The sequence below is a fragment of the Ceraceosorus guamensis genome, assembly GCF_003144195.1.
Source record: "Ceraceosorus guamensis strain MCA 4658 unplaced genomic scaffold IE81scaffold_186, whole genome shotgun sequence".
NCBI classification, from domain to species: domain Eukaryota; kingdom Fungi; phylum Basidiomycota; class Exobasidiomycetes; order Ceraceosorales; family Ceraceosoraceae; genus Ceraceosorus; species Ceraceosorus guamensis.
In genome coordinates this window covers 1-15,024 of record NW_020290181.1, presented here as the reverse complement: position 1 = coordinate 15,024, position 15,024 = coordinate 1, and the positions used below count along the sequence as shown (strand labels likewise).

Below are 15,024 nucleotides of genomic sequence, written 5' to 3'. Positions count from 1 at the left end.
CCCCCCCCACCTGCGCCACTTCCGCCCCCCAACTTTTTTCCCTCGCGCCGGCTCAGATCATCCCGTCGGCACCACACCCATGATGTCGCGCTCTCTAGGCGGGGTGCTGGACGAGAACCTGCTGGTGCACGGTACCAAGAACGTCTCGGTCGTCGATGCTTCCATGCTACCTTTGCTCATGAGCGCTCATCCTCAGAGCATCATCTACGGAGTTGCCGAACTCGCAGCGGACCTGATCAAGATTCGACACGCTTGATTCGCCATTCGCCATTCGCCATTCGCCATTCGCACTCCTGTCGCTGCCGCTGCTGCTGCAGCATGTCAAGCCCGCAATCAAATGAAGAACAAAAAAATTGTCAATCATCTTTTGTGTGGCGAGGGGGGGGGGCATCGAATTTCTCTTGCATTGCGCTCGAAGCCGCCCCATTTCTCGTGGCACGCACGCAGCGCTTTCTGAACGCCTTCGCCGCACTTGCACCCATCTCCTGATCCGCCCGCCCACGCACAGTCGCCGACGAGTGACGAGTGGGCAGGGGAAGGGGGTTGGAGGGGGGGGGCATCGCCAAGCTTTCTCCAGGAACTGCACCGTCGTGGCCAAGGCGAAGCGCACCGAAAATGTCAAGCGCTTCGCGATGAGTCGCGCGGGAGGGAGAGTGGGAGAGCGCTTGCTGCGCGGTTCGTGACTGGCCCTACACTTCTGTCCTAGGCATTCGTGATTGCAAAAGGGGCAAGCAAACGTCCCATCGTGCTCAGCCCGCACATGAATTGCGCGCCGCCAACTCTGGTATCCTGGCGTTGCAACTCCGCACGCAGACGGTCAATGCAAAGCGTGAAGGAGCCTAGCATGTGATTGAGGATATGCCCACGAAACGCGAGCCGAGCCGAGCCGAGGCGTGGCGTGGCGTGCGAGGTTGCACGGAGCGGTGAAAGAGAGAGAAGGTGGAGGGGGGGCAATGGACGAGGCGTGATGCGGGTCTAGCGGAAGAGGTGACGAGAAGGAGAACTTGTCCGTCTCGCCACAAGCTTCTTCTAGCAAGTCAAGGGTAAAGGGGGGTCTTAATAGTACACGATACAGTCGAGCAAAAAGAAGGTTCCGAGCGATCATGCAAAAAGTGTCTGACTGTGCCGAAATAATCATCCGCTGCACATGGTGCAAGCTGGGGAAGAGAGAGAGCAAAAATCAAGAGAGTGAGCTTCAAAGCGTCGTGAACGAATGGCAACTTCCGCACACACACACCGCGAACTCACCACCAGGATTCTCGAGACTGCAAAGCAGCGCAGCAGCTTCGCGTTCTCTCTCCGCAGCTCTAGCCTTGGCAGCTTCAAAGCCTTCGTCTGCAGGCGCGCTGGTAGAAATCTCCGTCGCTTTGCTCGTTGCAGGTTCCGCCGAGACGTCGGCTGCTCGTGCGGCATCCACGGGCAGGACAATGGGACTGGGCGCAGCGGAAGAAGCAGTGCTGGAAGACGCAGCGATGCTGGAGGGTGTGGGTGGTACGGAAGAGTTGTCGACTGGCGACGGTCGAGGAGCGAGGCTCTTGGCAGCGACGGCAGCTGCGGACGCCTTGCCGATGGGTGCGGCTGAGGCGATGGGTAGCGCAGCAGCAGCAGCAGCAGCAGCAGCAGCAGCAGCAGGCGCCTTGCCCTTGGAGCCGGCCTTGTTGGCAGCCTTGGCCGCAGCTTGCTCCTCGGCAGAGACGGTGAACTGAATGGCGTTGGCGGCAGGCCTGGTGCGCAGGTAGTACGTACCCGTCTTGAGTCCCTTCTTCCAGCCGTAAAAGTGCATCGAGGTGAGCTGTCCAAACGTCGGCGATTGCAGATGAATGTTCAAGCTCTGACTCTGGCAGATGAAAGCGCCACGATCGGCAGCCATCTCGATGATCGACTTTTGCGAAATCTCCCACACCGTCTTGTAGAGCGCCTTGATCCTGTCGGGTATGCCGGGAACATTTTGGATGGAGCCGCCATGGGCAATGATGCGGTTTTTCATGCCCTCATTCCAGAGGCCCTGCTCGACCAGCTCGCGCAGCAACCACGGGTTGACAACTTGGAACTCTCCGGCCAGCACACGACGCGTGTAGATGTTGGATGTGTAGGGCTCAAAGCATTCGTTGAAGCCGAGGATCTGAGAAGTGGAGGCGGTAGGCATGGGTGCGAGCAGCAGCGAGTTGCGAAGACCGTGCTCGGAAATCTTGCTCTTCAGGGTGGTCCAATCCCACAAGTCAGAAGGTGTGACGCCCCACATGTCGTACTGCAGCTCTCCCTTGGAGGCGGGCGAGCCCTGGTAGGTCTGGTAGGGACCGTCGCGTTGGGCAAGCTCGCAAGAGCGCTCCAGTGCGGCGTGGTAGATGGTCTCAAAGATTTGCTTGTTGAGCTTGCGCGCTTCGGGCGAGTCAAAGGCCATGCCGAGGATCATGAAGGCATCGGCGAGACCTTGCACTCCGATGCCGATGGGTCGGTGACGGAAGTTGGAACGACGCGCCTCCTCGACGGGGTAGTAGTTGACGTCGATGATGCGGTTCAGGTTGCCACAGATGACCTTTGCGACGGCGTGAAGTTTCTTGAAGTTGTACGACTTGGTCGAAGTGTCGATGAACGATGGCAGGGCGATGGATGCCAAGTTGCAGACGGCAACCTCGTCTGGCGCAGAGTACTCGATGATCTCGGTGCACAGGTTGCTGCTCTTGATGGTGCCCAGGTTCTTTTGGTTGCTCTTGCGGTTGGCCGCATCCTTGTACAGCATAAAGGGGTTGCCAGTCTCGATTTGCGCTTCCAAGATGGCGTACCACAGCTTTTGCGCCTTGATGGTGCGCTTGGCGCGACCCTCTGCTTCGTACTTTTCGTACAGCGCTTCAAACTCCTCGCCATAGACTTCGGCCATGCCAGGGCACTCGTTGGGGCACATCAAGCTCCACTCGCCGTTCTGTTCGACACGCTTCATAAAGAGGTCTGGGATCCACAGCGCGTAGAACAATTCGCGTGCTCGCACTTCCTCCTTTCCGTGATTCTTGCGCAGGTCCAGGAACTCGAAAATGTCAGAGTGCCAGGGCTCGGCGTAGATGGCAAAGGCGCCAGGCCTCTTGTTGCCACCTTGGTCAACGTAGCGTGCAGTGTTGTTGAAGACTCGCAGCATGGGGACGATGCCGTTGCTAAAGCCATTGGTGCCTGCAATGTAGCTTCCCGTACCGCGAATGTTGTGGATGCTCAGACCTATACCACCGGCAGTCTTGCTGATCATGGCGCACGTCTTGAGAGTGTCGTAGATGCCGTCGATGCTGTCATCCTTCATGCAGACGAGGAAGCACGACGACAGTTGAGGGTGAGGCGTGCCGGCGTTGAAGAGGGTCGGGGAGGCGTGGGTAAAGTACTTTTCGGACATGAGGTTGTACGTCTCGATCACCGAATCGACGTCATCGCCGTGAATGCCAACGGCGACGCGCATAATCATGTGCTGAGGACGTTCGGCGACCCGTCCATTGATGCGAAGCAGGTATGATCGCTCCAGCGTCTTGAAGCCAAAGTAGTTCTACAGCGTCGAATGGAGCGAGGGGTCAGCAGCGCGCGACGGACGCGCAGCAGCAGCAGCAGCAAGACGACTTACGTAGTGGAAATCGCGCTCGTAGATGATGGCAGAGTCGAGCTGCTCCTTGTTCTTCATGATGGACTGGTACGTAGCATCGCTAATCATCGGGCTGTGCCGCCCGTTCTTTGGGTTGACTGCGGTGCCGGGGGCTAAGCAAGCTGAGCCGGTGGACGATGCTAGCGCATACACGCCGCACACGCCTCATATCGCCAAGGCCAGACGACACTCACCATAATCGTACAGGTCCTGCACCACCTTTGAAAACGTCTTGCTGGTCTCCTTGTGCAAATTGGAAATGGCGATGCGCGCCGCGAGGACGGCGTAGTCCGGATGGGTGGTGGTCTTGTACGCTGCAGTCTCTGCGGCCAAGTTGTCCAGCTCGACGGTGGTGACGCCAGAGTAGATGCCGTCGATGACCTAAGCCGGAGTGATGCGAGCCGCGGTGAGAGGGGAGAGTGTCAGTGCGGGCGGGCGGGCTTGGCGGTTCTCGCGGTGCTCTTTACTCGTCGAGGTGATTCGATGACGCGACGCGTTGCGACGCGTGCCATCTCCCCTCACGTCGACGAGAGCGCGGGGACAAGGCGCACAACGATGCCCCAACTCACCTTTCGTGTAATCTCGATTGGGTCAACGAAGGCCATGTCGAGTCCGTAACATAGTTTGCTGACGCGAGCCGTCACCTTGTCAAACTTGACGCTCTCCTTGCGACCATCTGCAAGGGCGAGAGTGGGGGGGACAGGGACAGTGCCGTCGATCAGCCCGTCGTCACTCGCACAGACTGTGTACCACATGTGCTCATCACTCACCGCGCTTGTACACGTAGCTGAAGCCGCCCGACATGGTGGGCTGCGCGGTGTGGTTGCGAGCGAGCGCGGGAATGGAGCCGAGTGAGTAAGGAGAAGGAGGAGTGTCAAGAAGCGCTGCTTTGGAGGGCGAATGGAAGAAGTGGTGCGAGAGCGTCTTGGAGGAGATGACACCTTGGCAGGCTGCGATGGCAATGGCAATGGCGCTGGCGCTGGTGATGCCGATGGATGAGGTTGGGAAGCATCGAGCAGCGAGAAGCACCGATGCGTTTTATGAAGCATTCAGCAGTGATTGCGCGCCATGCCATGCAGCAGCAGCAGCAGCAGAGCTCAGCAAAACGCGCGCCGCGCCACGCCACGCCACGCCACGCCATTCAGATCGATCAGCACCCTTTGTGTTGCTCTGCTGACACCGCGGTCGGGCGACGAGATTTAAAAAAAAACGCGACGCGCTTCACTGCGTGTGGCCATGCAAAGTGCATGACATGCCATGCATCAGTCACGCGCTCAAACGCGTCCCTCACGTACCCCGCGGGTCGACGCGCGCGCTCGGCCGTAAGTGCATGCCATGGCTGTCGCGTCGAGACGCGTTCATCGAAGAACGCGGATTCAAGAGTCACGAGCTGGCGACCTGCGATCGCGATCGCGAGATTGCGATTGCGATTGCGATGGCGATCCAGCTTGGCTTCACAGCACAGATCAAAAACTCACGACTGGTGACTCGCGAGAGCGGACATGTCGTTGTCAGGTGCGTGCCTGGGCTGATGCACGATGATCAAGCTGCGCGCCCTAGCTAGCTGCGCCGTGCGTCCGTCGTACAGTGCCCGCCGACATGCTGCGTATGCGAGCACAATCCCAGTCAACGAGTCGAGTCGAGTCCAGTCGAGTCCAGTCCCTCCCTTTCTCAGGGTTTCAGTGTTGGTCTCCGATTGACGCTCTCTTGCAATCGTGCATCTACAGTATCTGCTTTGCGATCATCGGATTGGGGCTACGCGTAGAGATTCCAGCTCGCTCGCTCACCCCAGCAGAGTCACGAGTCTGACCTTGCAGATCATAAACGCGACGCGAAGGTAAGGGCGCGTCGCGTTGCGCTCGTGACACATCCGACGCCCCACATCTCTCTCTCTCCCTCTCGCGCGCGCCCGACATGTCACTTCAGTACGACACGAGCACACAGGAGCATGGGATACGTCATGAAATGCTGGGAGAGAGAGGGCAAGTACATGCGGCGGGCGTGGTCTCAACACAGGAACGTGTCATTGTCCACTCAGAATTTGCGCTGGATGGGCAAGATGGCCTTGCCAGGCTTCGTAACGACGCGAGGCAGCGTGAGCCTCTGATGCGTCGTCCTCGTGTTCCACTCGGGTCCGATCGGGTTCTGCATGGCAAGCTGGTACTGAGCAGCGCTGGTATAAGGAAAGGGCAGATCCTTCGCCTTGAACTTGTCCGCCTTTTTGTCCCTCTTTTCGTTGATGATGACGCCCTTCATGTTGGCATCTTTGCGCTGAGAAGCTTCCAATCCCGCAATGGTTCGCGTGTATTTGCGCTGCTGCTCTTGACCGCGACCGCGGCGAGCCTTTTTTACCCCTTTGCCACCCCAGCTACCCCATCCGGGCAACGTCTCGTCCACCTCCATGGGCGCATCTCGCTCCATGATGGCCTTCTTGTCAGCTTCGAATTCCGCCGACACATCGTCTCCCGCGAAAGCTTCCGCAACCAAGTCTCGCTGCTGCAGCGCGCCAGGAATGCGAATCTCTCCCCCTCTGCTTGCGTTGCGCTGGGCAGACACGAGCGCGGGCTCATCCGACTCTGAGCTCGAGTCCGAGTCCGAGCCCGAGCCCGAGCCTGCGCTACTGTGCTGCCGATTGTCTGGTTCATCTGCCTGTGAAGGCCGTTTGGCGCTGGCAGCAGCCAGCGCGGATTCGCCACTCTCCGCACCCGCGAAACGCAGTCTGGCCTCTGGATCGATCTCCAACCTCGCGTCATCTTCCGCGTTCATGCGTCCCTCTTCTCCCTTGGCACGATGACGCTGCATCCTGTTAGCAGCTCTGTCCAGTGCGCTCGCGTCCTTGGCCACCAACGTCTCGTTCTTCTTCCTCGATACCTTTGAGCCTTGGTGGCTGCTGCTAGACATCCAAGGATTGGCGGCGGCGGCGGCGGCGGCGGCACCAGCTTCGACGCTCGTACCTCGAGCGACACTAGACTTGGGTTGAGAGACCAAAATCGGCTTGCTCGATTCGAACGCGCTGGGTTGGAGGGTCTCTTCGTCGTCCACGCTACGAGATTGACTCGCTTGGGTCGCAAGTCGATCTGTCGATGCGGCACCTCGAGCCTGCTTTGGCGCGTACGTTGCTCTTCCAGTGTTGCCCTGCACAGAGCTCCGCACGCCATCCACCGTCGCAGCCATATTCTCCTCATGCTCACCGACGCCTTGCTTGTCAAGAGCAGCCATCTCGCGCTCAAAGTCGTCCACCTCATCGCGGCGCTGTTGCGCGTCACGTTTGCGGGCATCGGACATGAACTTCATGTCCCACACGGCAGCTTTCTTGCCGCTGCTGCTGCTGCTGGGAGCTGCTGCGACTTTTTCCTCTTCGCCTTGAAGTCGCCTAAGCTCGTCGAACGGGTCCTCGTCCGGCTGGTCTGCATCGTCGCTTTCGCTCTCATCGGACTCCTCCGCTTCATCGTCCGTCTCCGCACCTTGTATGCGTCTTCGCAGCCTCTCTCCGCGCAAGAGCTGTTCCTCGATGGCGTTTCGTGCTTCGACATTTTCCATGGTAGCGTGCTTGCCCACCAGGTTCTTTGCCCATCCACCCGTATTCTTGTGCTTCAGCGTTGCCCTCTCCATGGCGCGGTCCCTCTCCGCTTCCATTCTGTCCTCCTCCTCCTCCCCCTCCTCCTCTCCTCCGCTTCCCAATCCAGCTTCCTTCTCGCTCGCCTTTTGCCTCTCGCGCTGCTTTCTAGCAATCTTTCTGTACGTCTTGCTCTTGATCTTCCTCACCCGCTTGGCCTTTTGCTCTTCGCGAAAGAGCAGCTCCCTCATATGTCTCAGCTCTTCTCTCCTCTTCTTGATCTGCTCGCGATCCATGCCTCGCTCATTCATGGCCAACTCTTCCGCTTTGCCAACATTGCGATCTGTCATGCCTTCCTGAGCGAGCAGGGCGGCGATGCTGCGCTCCATGTCGTTGGCCGGCTTGACATTCTCGCTGCTGGTCAGCGCGGCCACACTTTGGGGCACCACTTTTTCGTCTTGCAGGGGAAAGGACAGATGCTCGGCTTCTCGCAGCCTCTTGATGGTGGGTGCCCAACCCTCGACTTCCGCTTTAGATTGTTCGTGCGCTGCCGCTCGATCTATGCGATCCTGCAGGATGGATGGCAAGGGAGCTTGAAGCGGTGCTCCTCCTTTTCTCTTGGATGCTCCTCCTCCTCCTCCTCCCCCGCCGCTGCCATCTCTTGCGTGCGCGCGCTTGACGTCGGACAATGTTTTGGCAGTGTTGCGCAAATCGGTAAAGCTGGCGCCAGTCTGACCCAAACCTGCCAGCAGATCCTCTACGCGCACCTTGCGCCCACCGCTGCCAGCTGCCGAGTATGCAGACTCTGGCACAGCTTCCGTTCGAGCGGATAACAATCTTCGCTTGCGCTCCGGTCGCTCGTCGTCGTCGTCGTCGTCGTCGTCGGGTTGAGGGCCCGCTGTGGAAGTGGGAACTGCGGCAAGTGCGGCCATGCGTCGCTGCAAAGCATTGCCGTCGTCTTCATCGTCGTCGCTGTTATCCTCATGAGCACCAGAATCGGACTGCGTGGCGGCGGCATCATCTTCTTCGTCGGTGTCCTGTAGCATGCGGGAAATGTCCATCATATCGTCGTCGTCGTCGTCGTCGTCGTCACCATCGCCGTCGTTATTTGCGCGCTTCCTCTTGGAGGCGCGATTGCTGACGGGCAAGAGATCTGCGAACCTATGCTCATCCGCCTCGTCCCACGCTTCGTCCGAGTCGATCTCCTCGTCGTCCTCTTCCAGCACGCGATTCTCTTCCTCGCTATTCACGTCCAAGAATGATGCCGGACCACGACCACGTGATCCGCTTGCCTCTAACGATGCTCCGGCTTCTTGATCGCTATCCACATCGCCGCCGCCACCGCCTCGACGCACATCAGCATCTTCATCCGCCGCATCATTCACCAATGCTCGTTTTAGTCTCCTCTCTGCGCTCGATGCCTTTCCCTTGCCCTTGCGCGCACTACTTGTGCCATCATCACCGGCGTCGTTTGTGAGGAATTGGTAGACGTCGTGGATGCTGCTTGGACCGGAAGCGCGAGCTCTGCTGCTGCTCACCCTTGCAGCTGCTTGACTGCGATTATCGGTGTGCGTGCGTTGGTGTTTGCGATTGTGAGAGATGCTACGTCCACCTTGCGCGCGAGCCATGGTGGGGATGAAGAATGGGCGCGCGAGTCCGGAGTGGAGTGGAGTGGAGTGGAGTGGAGTGGAGTGGAGTGGAGTGGAGTGGAGTGGAGTGGAGTGGAGTGGAGTGGAGTGGAGTGGAGTGGAGTGGAGCGGCTGCGAGGGGCACTCTTGGCTCGTGACTCTTGGCTCGTGACTCGTCACTGCAACCTTTCTCTACGGGGCCCACACTTGAGCAGAACACTTGTGAGTGATGCTGGTGCTGATGCTTGTGCTGATAGCGTGGGGGTGTTGGGGGAATGGAGCAGGATGATGAAAGCAAGCGATGCAGAGACGTCACGCTTGGAGTTGGCATATGGCATGGGCGCGCACTGCCGCGCAAATCTTGAATTTCAAACTTGAAAGTTTGCAATCGTGAATCTAGAATTGAAATTTTTTGTGGTGTCAGTCACGTGACCTGTTTGTATTAGGAGATCCTTGCCGGGCCGGTGGCGACCGGTCATGGTGGGACGGGTGCGGAAGCGGCGGGGGCGGCTCCATCAGTCCATCGCGTTTGCGTGCAGCATGCAGCATGGCGGTGCAGGCAGGCGGGCAGGCGGGCGGGCGGGCAGGGTGTGAGTGACGTTTGTGAATCTCGGCTCGTGACTTTTGTGACTGCGCACCGCCGCTGCCGTCTTGGAACTGGCTTATGTAGCTAGCTATATATAGCTGCTGCTCATCCACCACCAACCCCCCCCGGCGCTCCCTACTCGGACATCCCTCTTCAGGACCACCGCACGCACGCTCGCACGCCCGCTCGCGCGCTCACCATGACAGACACCAGCTGGAGACAAACGTCGAGCATGCTCAAGACGCGCAGACCAGCACCGCGCGTCTTGCAGATTGCTATTTGCAATCCTCCTTTTAACCTGTTGAGTCCATCGTCCGCCGCATCACATCGTCACAGCTTGCTGCTGCTGCTGCTGCTGGCTCACTGACAAGACGGCACGCATGCACACGCGCGCGCTCCGCCCACGCCCCACCCCCACCCCCACCCCCACGCCCACGCCCAGATTGAATGGGGACGTGCTGGATCAGCTGGCCGCTACACTGCGCTCCCTCACTGCCCACGACACCGGCGCAGTGATTTTGGGCTCGGATCTGCCAGACATTTACATTAGCCATTACGACGTGGGCGAGATTGCCGATCTCGGCGATCTCATCCCTCACCCCGCCCTCTCTCCTCCTGCCGCCCTGCTTCGAGGCGCGCTGCACCTGGAATCCCTTCTCAGCCTCATCGGTCTGCGATGGCTGGTTCGCAAGTCGCCGTTGGGTGGCATGTCCAACTTGAACTCTTATCACGAGTGCACCGCGCTCTTGCGCAGCGTACCCCAGGTCACCATCGCCATGATCAACGGCAGAGCTTTTGGCGGAGGCTGCGAGCTGGCATTAGCCTGCGATCTGCGCATCATGGTCGACACGCCGGCCGAGGGCATTGCAGGTGCAGGTCAAGCCATCAGAGGCAGCGGCATCGGTCAGCCAGAGATCACGTTGGGCTTGATTCCGGGTGGCGGGGGCACACAGATGCTCACCCGCAACCTCGGTCCCGCAAAGGCCATCGAGATTTGTCTGGAAAAACCGCTATTGAGAGCTGCAGAGGCGCTGCAGCTGGGTCTGGTCACCAGGCTCGTGCCTGCTCGCGACCTCTTGCAAACGACGCTGGACATGGCCATCAAGCTGTCCAAGCGATCACCAGCGGCTGTAGCGGCCATCAAGGATTGCGTGCACATTGGAGCATCTAGCAGTCTCTTTGCAGGCATGCAACGCGAAAAGGCTCACTTTGCCGTTTGGTGAGTGAGCGAGGCGGGGTAAGCGTGCGCGTGCGCGTGCATTCGCTGCTTACTTTCTCGCTTCCGCTCACACGCTCGCTCGCACGCTCCGCCGATCTCGTAGCGCCATGCAGCCAGAGGCACAAGTAGCCATGCACAAGTACCTCGACGGCATCGACGGCATCCTCGGCTCCCAAGGCGGTCTAGAGGCTTTTGAAGATCTGGATGAAGGCATATTCTCCGACCTTACACCAGGCAGCGCCGCAGCAGCGAGCAGCGCAGCCGCGACAGCCGCGACAGCCAAGCCCAAGTCGCTTTGATCGTACGACTTTCGGATGGCATGCGAGGCGTGCGAGGCGTGCGAGGCGCGACACTGCCGACCACTCACCCGCCGGACCTGCGCAGGATTTCTAGCTGTATCAAGCCGTGTCTACCCGGGAGGTGAAATGTAATCGCTCCGAGCGTGCGGCTTGATGCTCGCGAAGCTCTCCGTGACATTGCGCGCAGCAAGCAGCGAAGCAAGCGTCAGAATCGTGAATCGCTCAGAGGTGTGGGGGCACAGCGCACCGCACCGCGTCCTCGCGCGCGTGGGACGCGACTCCTCGACGCGACGCGCACCGATCCGACTCGGCGAACTCGTGTCTGCCTCTGCACAATCTCACATCTCGACTGCCTCCAAAGCTTGCCGGGTGTTTTGGGGAGCTTGCCGTCGTCAGCGTACAGCATGTTGCCCGCGTTACGAAGCGACCCCTCATCCATCCGACTCGTAATCGGCACTCTTGTGAGCTGTGTTGTGTGCGTACGCACGTGGGGCCCAAAATACGGCGTGTACTGAGGCTTCAGCGGTGGCTCGTCCTGGATGAAGGCAAGCGTCGTCATGCGCGAGATACTGCAGGCAGCCGAGAGCTTCAGACGCGCGCTTCGATGTGTATGCCAGCATCCGCAATGCTCTGGGGGTCCGCGAAACGACGCTAGCACACGAGAGTACGCCGAGGGCAGCAAATCGTTGAAGAATGTTGCGGCCGCCGTCGAGTTATGCAGGTCATCTCGAGTACGGCGAGGGCAGCAAATCGTTGGAGAATGTGGCGGCCGTCGAGTTATGCAGGTCATCTCGAGTCGAGGCACTTTTTGCTTCCAGGAAGCCGAGCCGAATGCCGCTCGCAAAGGCTCTTGTCGACGCGTGGCGGCCGGAGCGTACGTAGATCTCGCTCGCAGACGCGCGCAGAGCGAGCACGTCAGAATCTGCGGACGTTGAGCCGAAAGCACAGTCTGCTTCGAGGAAGCGGGAAAGATACGTCTATAGTGAGCAAGCTGGCCCCCTTGGACGATGACGACGACGGACGCAAAGGCTCAGCGCCGGTTGGTGTCACACCAGCATTGCCGCGCCGTTATCCATCACCCTCTGGTGCAGCTGCGACGACCAGCTAGATATAGAGCCACTCCAAGGCTGGCTCGGCGGCCGTTGCGAGCTGAGCCGTGCATAGTCGTGCGTGCTTGCTTCTGAGCAGGGCTCAATGCGTCTTGGAGCTTCGTCAATGCGTCCCTTCGATCGATGCGGATGCGAAGGATGAGCTCTAGGGCGGCCGGCCCCGTGGTGCGCATCGGACAACCTCTCGAGTCCGATGCTGCAATGCCGTCCTAGCATTGTTGCATCGAGCACATCATCACACATGTGCTGACCCATCCGCTGACGTGGCGCATCAAGTGGTGTGCGCAGAGGTTGTCGTGTGAGTGTATGTGGATGCTGGCCATGGTCGAGGAACCTCACTGCTCGGCAGGGGCTGCGCGGCCAATGTCAGCCTTGATGAGTCAGAGACGACGTCGAGCGCTGCCCTTCACGTCGACTGGATGTAGCCGCGCAGCTCGGCGCTCATTGTACCGACGAGCTCCCAAAGAGCCTTGGCCAGGCTTTGAAAAAAAAAAAAAAAAAAGGCCGCGACCTAGCGACTACTTTATCGATGCCTTTGCAATCACCAGACTCTCGCAGTCACACTGCGCCGGCTCGTGACTTTTGTGAATGGAAGCGCGCCTCTCACTCGCAGATGGTTGCGTCCCTGCACAGCGAGCGCTCTTTGTTGCGCTTCACACCAGAGGCCCAAGCAGGTTGACGCTTTGCTGTGCGGCACGATCCGCAGCGCGTTGGCCGAGAACAGGGTGAGCTGTAAAACAAAGTCCGCGTGCGCCGTTGATAAAACTCGGCCAGCCCGAGCAGTAAAAAAAAAAAAAAAAAAAACTCTAATGCTGTGGGTGGGACTCGAACCCACATCGGCGACGTATCTCCCCGCAGATGATGAGGAAAGGAGGCAAGAAATGAATCTCGCAAAGGGCATACGAGGTTTCGAACGGAGCACTCTAAAAGTGTCTCCGCAAAAAATCCTCTAAATATAAGCATCGAGTGCTACCATTGCACCACCGCAGCAGCGGCGGAGTGTGAGCATTTTAGAATATACAGAGCGTACCACCGCTTGATCACCATGTATACATGCTTCTCATCCGCGTGCGAAAATGCGCCTGCGTGCGTGTGAGCCTCTGCAGCCGCGCGGGGTGCATGCAGCGCGCCCCGCGTAGCGCTGATGCTTTCATCGCAACGCTCGCGCGCGCACTCGCTCGATCACAATGCTTCCAGTCCGCGCGCGCACTCGCTCGAGACTCATTGCGCGCGTCTGGCGTGCCCGCTGATGGTCTCATTGCGGGTGTGTGCGGGTATATACATACATGCGAGAGCGATCGCGGCCAGAGCTACCCCGGCAACTTTTGAACGCTCGAGCTACCGCGGCAACTTTTGAACGCTCTCGCAAAGCGCCTCCAAGAGGTTCGACGCAGCAAGCCACTGTGGTTGGGCGTCCAACTTGCGCCGAAAGACCTTGTACCAGTGGCCAAGAGGTAAAGTCAGGGCGCGCTCCAAAGAGATGCTACCAACCCAAAAGTGCTTCTTGTACAGCACCATGCACAAGGGCGGCGCACAGATCTGCTCGATGAGCCCAGGCGTCGCCAAGACGGGCGCGTGCAGCGTTTCACGGAGGCCACCGATGTTGCCTTCCCAGACCAAGGTGACCACAAGCCGCGCCATGACCGTTGCTGCCAGAACAGGCTCCCATCCACTCGCGTCGAACCAAGCCTTTTCGTCGACAAGAGGCGCTTCAGTCCGACTGAGGCGGTCAGCAGCCGACGTCGAGCTGGGATCAACGGCAGTCCAGAATTTGCGATACGTCGAGAGGTGCTGATGCATCTGTTGGCGCATCTCTGCGTACCTCTCCTCGCTCCCGAGGTGATGCAGCGCCAATGCCCGATATCCGCACTGGCCGTCTGCCTTGACTTGAGTCAGTGTTGGCCCAGTCCCGTGTGCTCTGAGGGCGTCAGCAAGGCGCGCATCGATGATTGTGTGATGCGAGTGAATGGATGGTATTCATGAAGCAGAACGGATGCATGTAAACGGGTGTTTACATAGGACGCGCGTGCGTGCGCGCACGTGACAGATTGCAGTGCCAAGCACCCCAGCGATTGCCCATCCTCGCTGATCGATCGTCGTCCAATTCTTGAATGCTGCCATGACGGTGACGCAGAGGCGGTCGGCTGAGGCCTCGGACGCGAGCCCACCACCAACGTCCTGGGCAAAATCAGCTCAACTTGCCCGTGCTTTTCTGAAGCTGCAATAAGTAATGCACTCGGATTGGACTGGACTTGCTTTAGGAACGGGTATCGTTCCACATCCGCTGGGGGAAAGAGAGCTTCGTGCGCAGGATCGCCACTTGTGTTGATGGCCGCGGCGAGTGCCTTTGAAAATGTCTGGCACCACGCTTTGCCCTTGTCGCATGCACCGACGCATTCAATTTACCGCCTAGAACGAGCCGACTGGCAGCTTAGCTGTCTGAGTTTGCCTTTTCACCGCATTGGACAGGACGCTGCATCGAACGCATTCAGGTGGCTGAGCTCGCTTCGTCGACCCGCATGCACCGACATATTCAGCTGAACGACCGAGACTAGCCGACGCATCGACGCATTCAGTTCTGAGACGAGACTTTTGGTCGCCTCGACGACGAGGCATCCGCACCGACGTCTTCAGCTGAGCGGTCATCGCCAACGAGTCAACGCAGCGACGCATTCAGCTGACGGAGCCCGCAACCGTCTCGTCACCACGAGCCATCCGACGCATCCACGCATTCAGCTCGGCCTCATCGCGCCTGAGACGGGCCATCCGCACGCATTGGATCATCGCCTCCATCGGCTCGTCGCCACACTGCGCTCATCGCCGCTTGCACCATCCCGCTCGCGCCGTCGCCACACCGCGCACTGTCTTGCAGGATGCCGACCCGGGCTTATCAGGAGTTGGTCGAGGCGCTAAAGGTGCTTAGGGTTAGGGTTAGGGTTAGGGTTAGGGTTAGGGTTAGGGTTAGGGTTAGGGTTAGGGTTAGGGTTAGGGTTAGGGTTAGGGTTAGGGTT

General features: G+C 59.2%; 8 protein-coding genes across 8 annotated transcripts; 3 read left to right on the top strand and 5 right to left on the bottom strand.

Moving 5' to 3' along the window:
- Positions 1-40: 40 nt before the first annotated feature.
- On the top strand, positions 41-256 carry IE81DRAFT_295788 (hypothetical protein; the record flags this gene model as incomplete). The annotated part of the gene is made up of 1 exon (XM_025512108.1): positions 41-256. A coding segment is annotated over one exon (216 nt), but the record flags the coding sequence as incomplete, so codon positions are not given.
- A 507-nt stretch (positions 257-763) lies between these two features.
- Positions 764-4,515, bottom strand: IE81DRAFT_74744 (putative RNR1-ribonucleoside-diphosphate reductase large subunit). Its single transcript, XM_025517602.1, has 7 exons — positions 4,387-4,515; positions 4,186-4,292; positions 3,811-3,997; positions 3,599-3,714; positions 1,571-3,523; positions 1,249-1,404; positions 764-1,157 (listed from the first exon to the last, which is right to left on the bottom strand). The coding sequence occupies exons 1-7, from the start codon at positions 4,418-4,420 to the stop codon at positions 1,038-1,040; spliced, it is 2,673 nt and encodes an 890-aa protein (XP_025365956.1). The 5' UTR covers positions 4,421-4,515; the 3' UTR covers positions 764-1,037.
- Positions 4,516-5,567: 1,052 nt separating this feature from the next.
- On the bottom strand, positions 5,568-9,112 carry IE81DRAFT_327140 (Utp14-domain-containing protein). The gene has a single exon (XM_025515021.1). It carries the CDS (start codon positions 8,798-8,800, stop codon positions 5,651-5,653), a length of 3,150 nt encoding a protein of 1,049 aa, XP_025365954.1. The 5' UTR covers positions 8,801-9,112; the 3' UTR covers positions 5,568-5,650.
- Positions 8,808-8,972, top strand: IE81DRAFT_295791 (hypothetical protein; the record flags this gene model as incomplete). Its single annotated transcript, XM_025512109.1, has 1 exon — positions 8,808-8,972. The coding sequence occupies one exon, from the start codon at positions 8,808-8,810 to the stop codon at positions 8,970-8,972; it is 165 nt and encodes a 54-aa protein (XP_025365955.1).
- A 473-nt stretch (positions 9,113-9,585) lies between the features above and the next one.
- IE81DRAFT_295785 (ClpP/crotonase) lies at positions 9,586-10,904 on the top strand (the record flags this gene model as incomplete). The annotated part of the gene is made up of 3 exons (XM_025512107.1): positions 9,586-9,686; positions 9,829-10,605; positions 10,709-10,904. 3 exons carry the CDS (start codon positions 9,586-9,588, stop codon positions 10,902-10,904), a joined length of 1,074 nt encoding a protein of 357 aa, XP_025365953.1.
- Positions 10,897-11,822, bottom strand: IE81DRAFT_74715 (hypothetical protein). Its single transcript, XM_025517601.1, has one exon. It carries the CDS (start codon positions 11,692-11,694, stop codon positions 11,110-11,112), a length of 585 nt encoding a protein of 194 aa, XP_025365952.1. The 5' UTR covers positions 11,695-11,822; the 3' UTR covers positions 10,897-11,109.
- A 589-nt stretch (positions 11,823-12,411) lies between these two features.
- IE81DRAFT_74692 (hypothetical protein) lies at positions 12,412-13,035 on the bottom strand. The gene has a single exon (XM_025517600.1). The coding sequence runs from the start codon at positions 12,912-12,914 to the stop codon at positions 12,555-12,557; it is 360 nt and encodes a 119-aa protein (XP_025365951.1). The 5' UTR covers positions 12,915-13,035; the 3' UTR covers positions 12,412-12,554.
- A 155-nt stretch (positions 13,036-13,190) lies between these two features.
- IE81DRAFT_369577 (hypothetical protein) lies at positions 13,191-13,983 on the bottom strand. The gene has a single exon (XM_025517259.1). The coding sequence runs from the start codon at positions 13,823-13,825 to the stop codon at positions 13,352-13,354; it is 474 nt and encodes a 157-aa protein (XP_025365950.1). The 5' UTR covers positions 13,826-13,983; the 3' UTR covers positions 13,191-13,351.
- Positions 13,984-15,024: the final 1,041 nt, after the last annotated feature.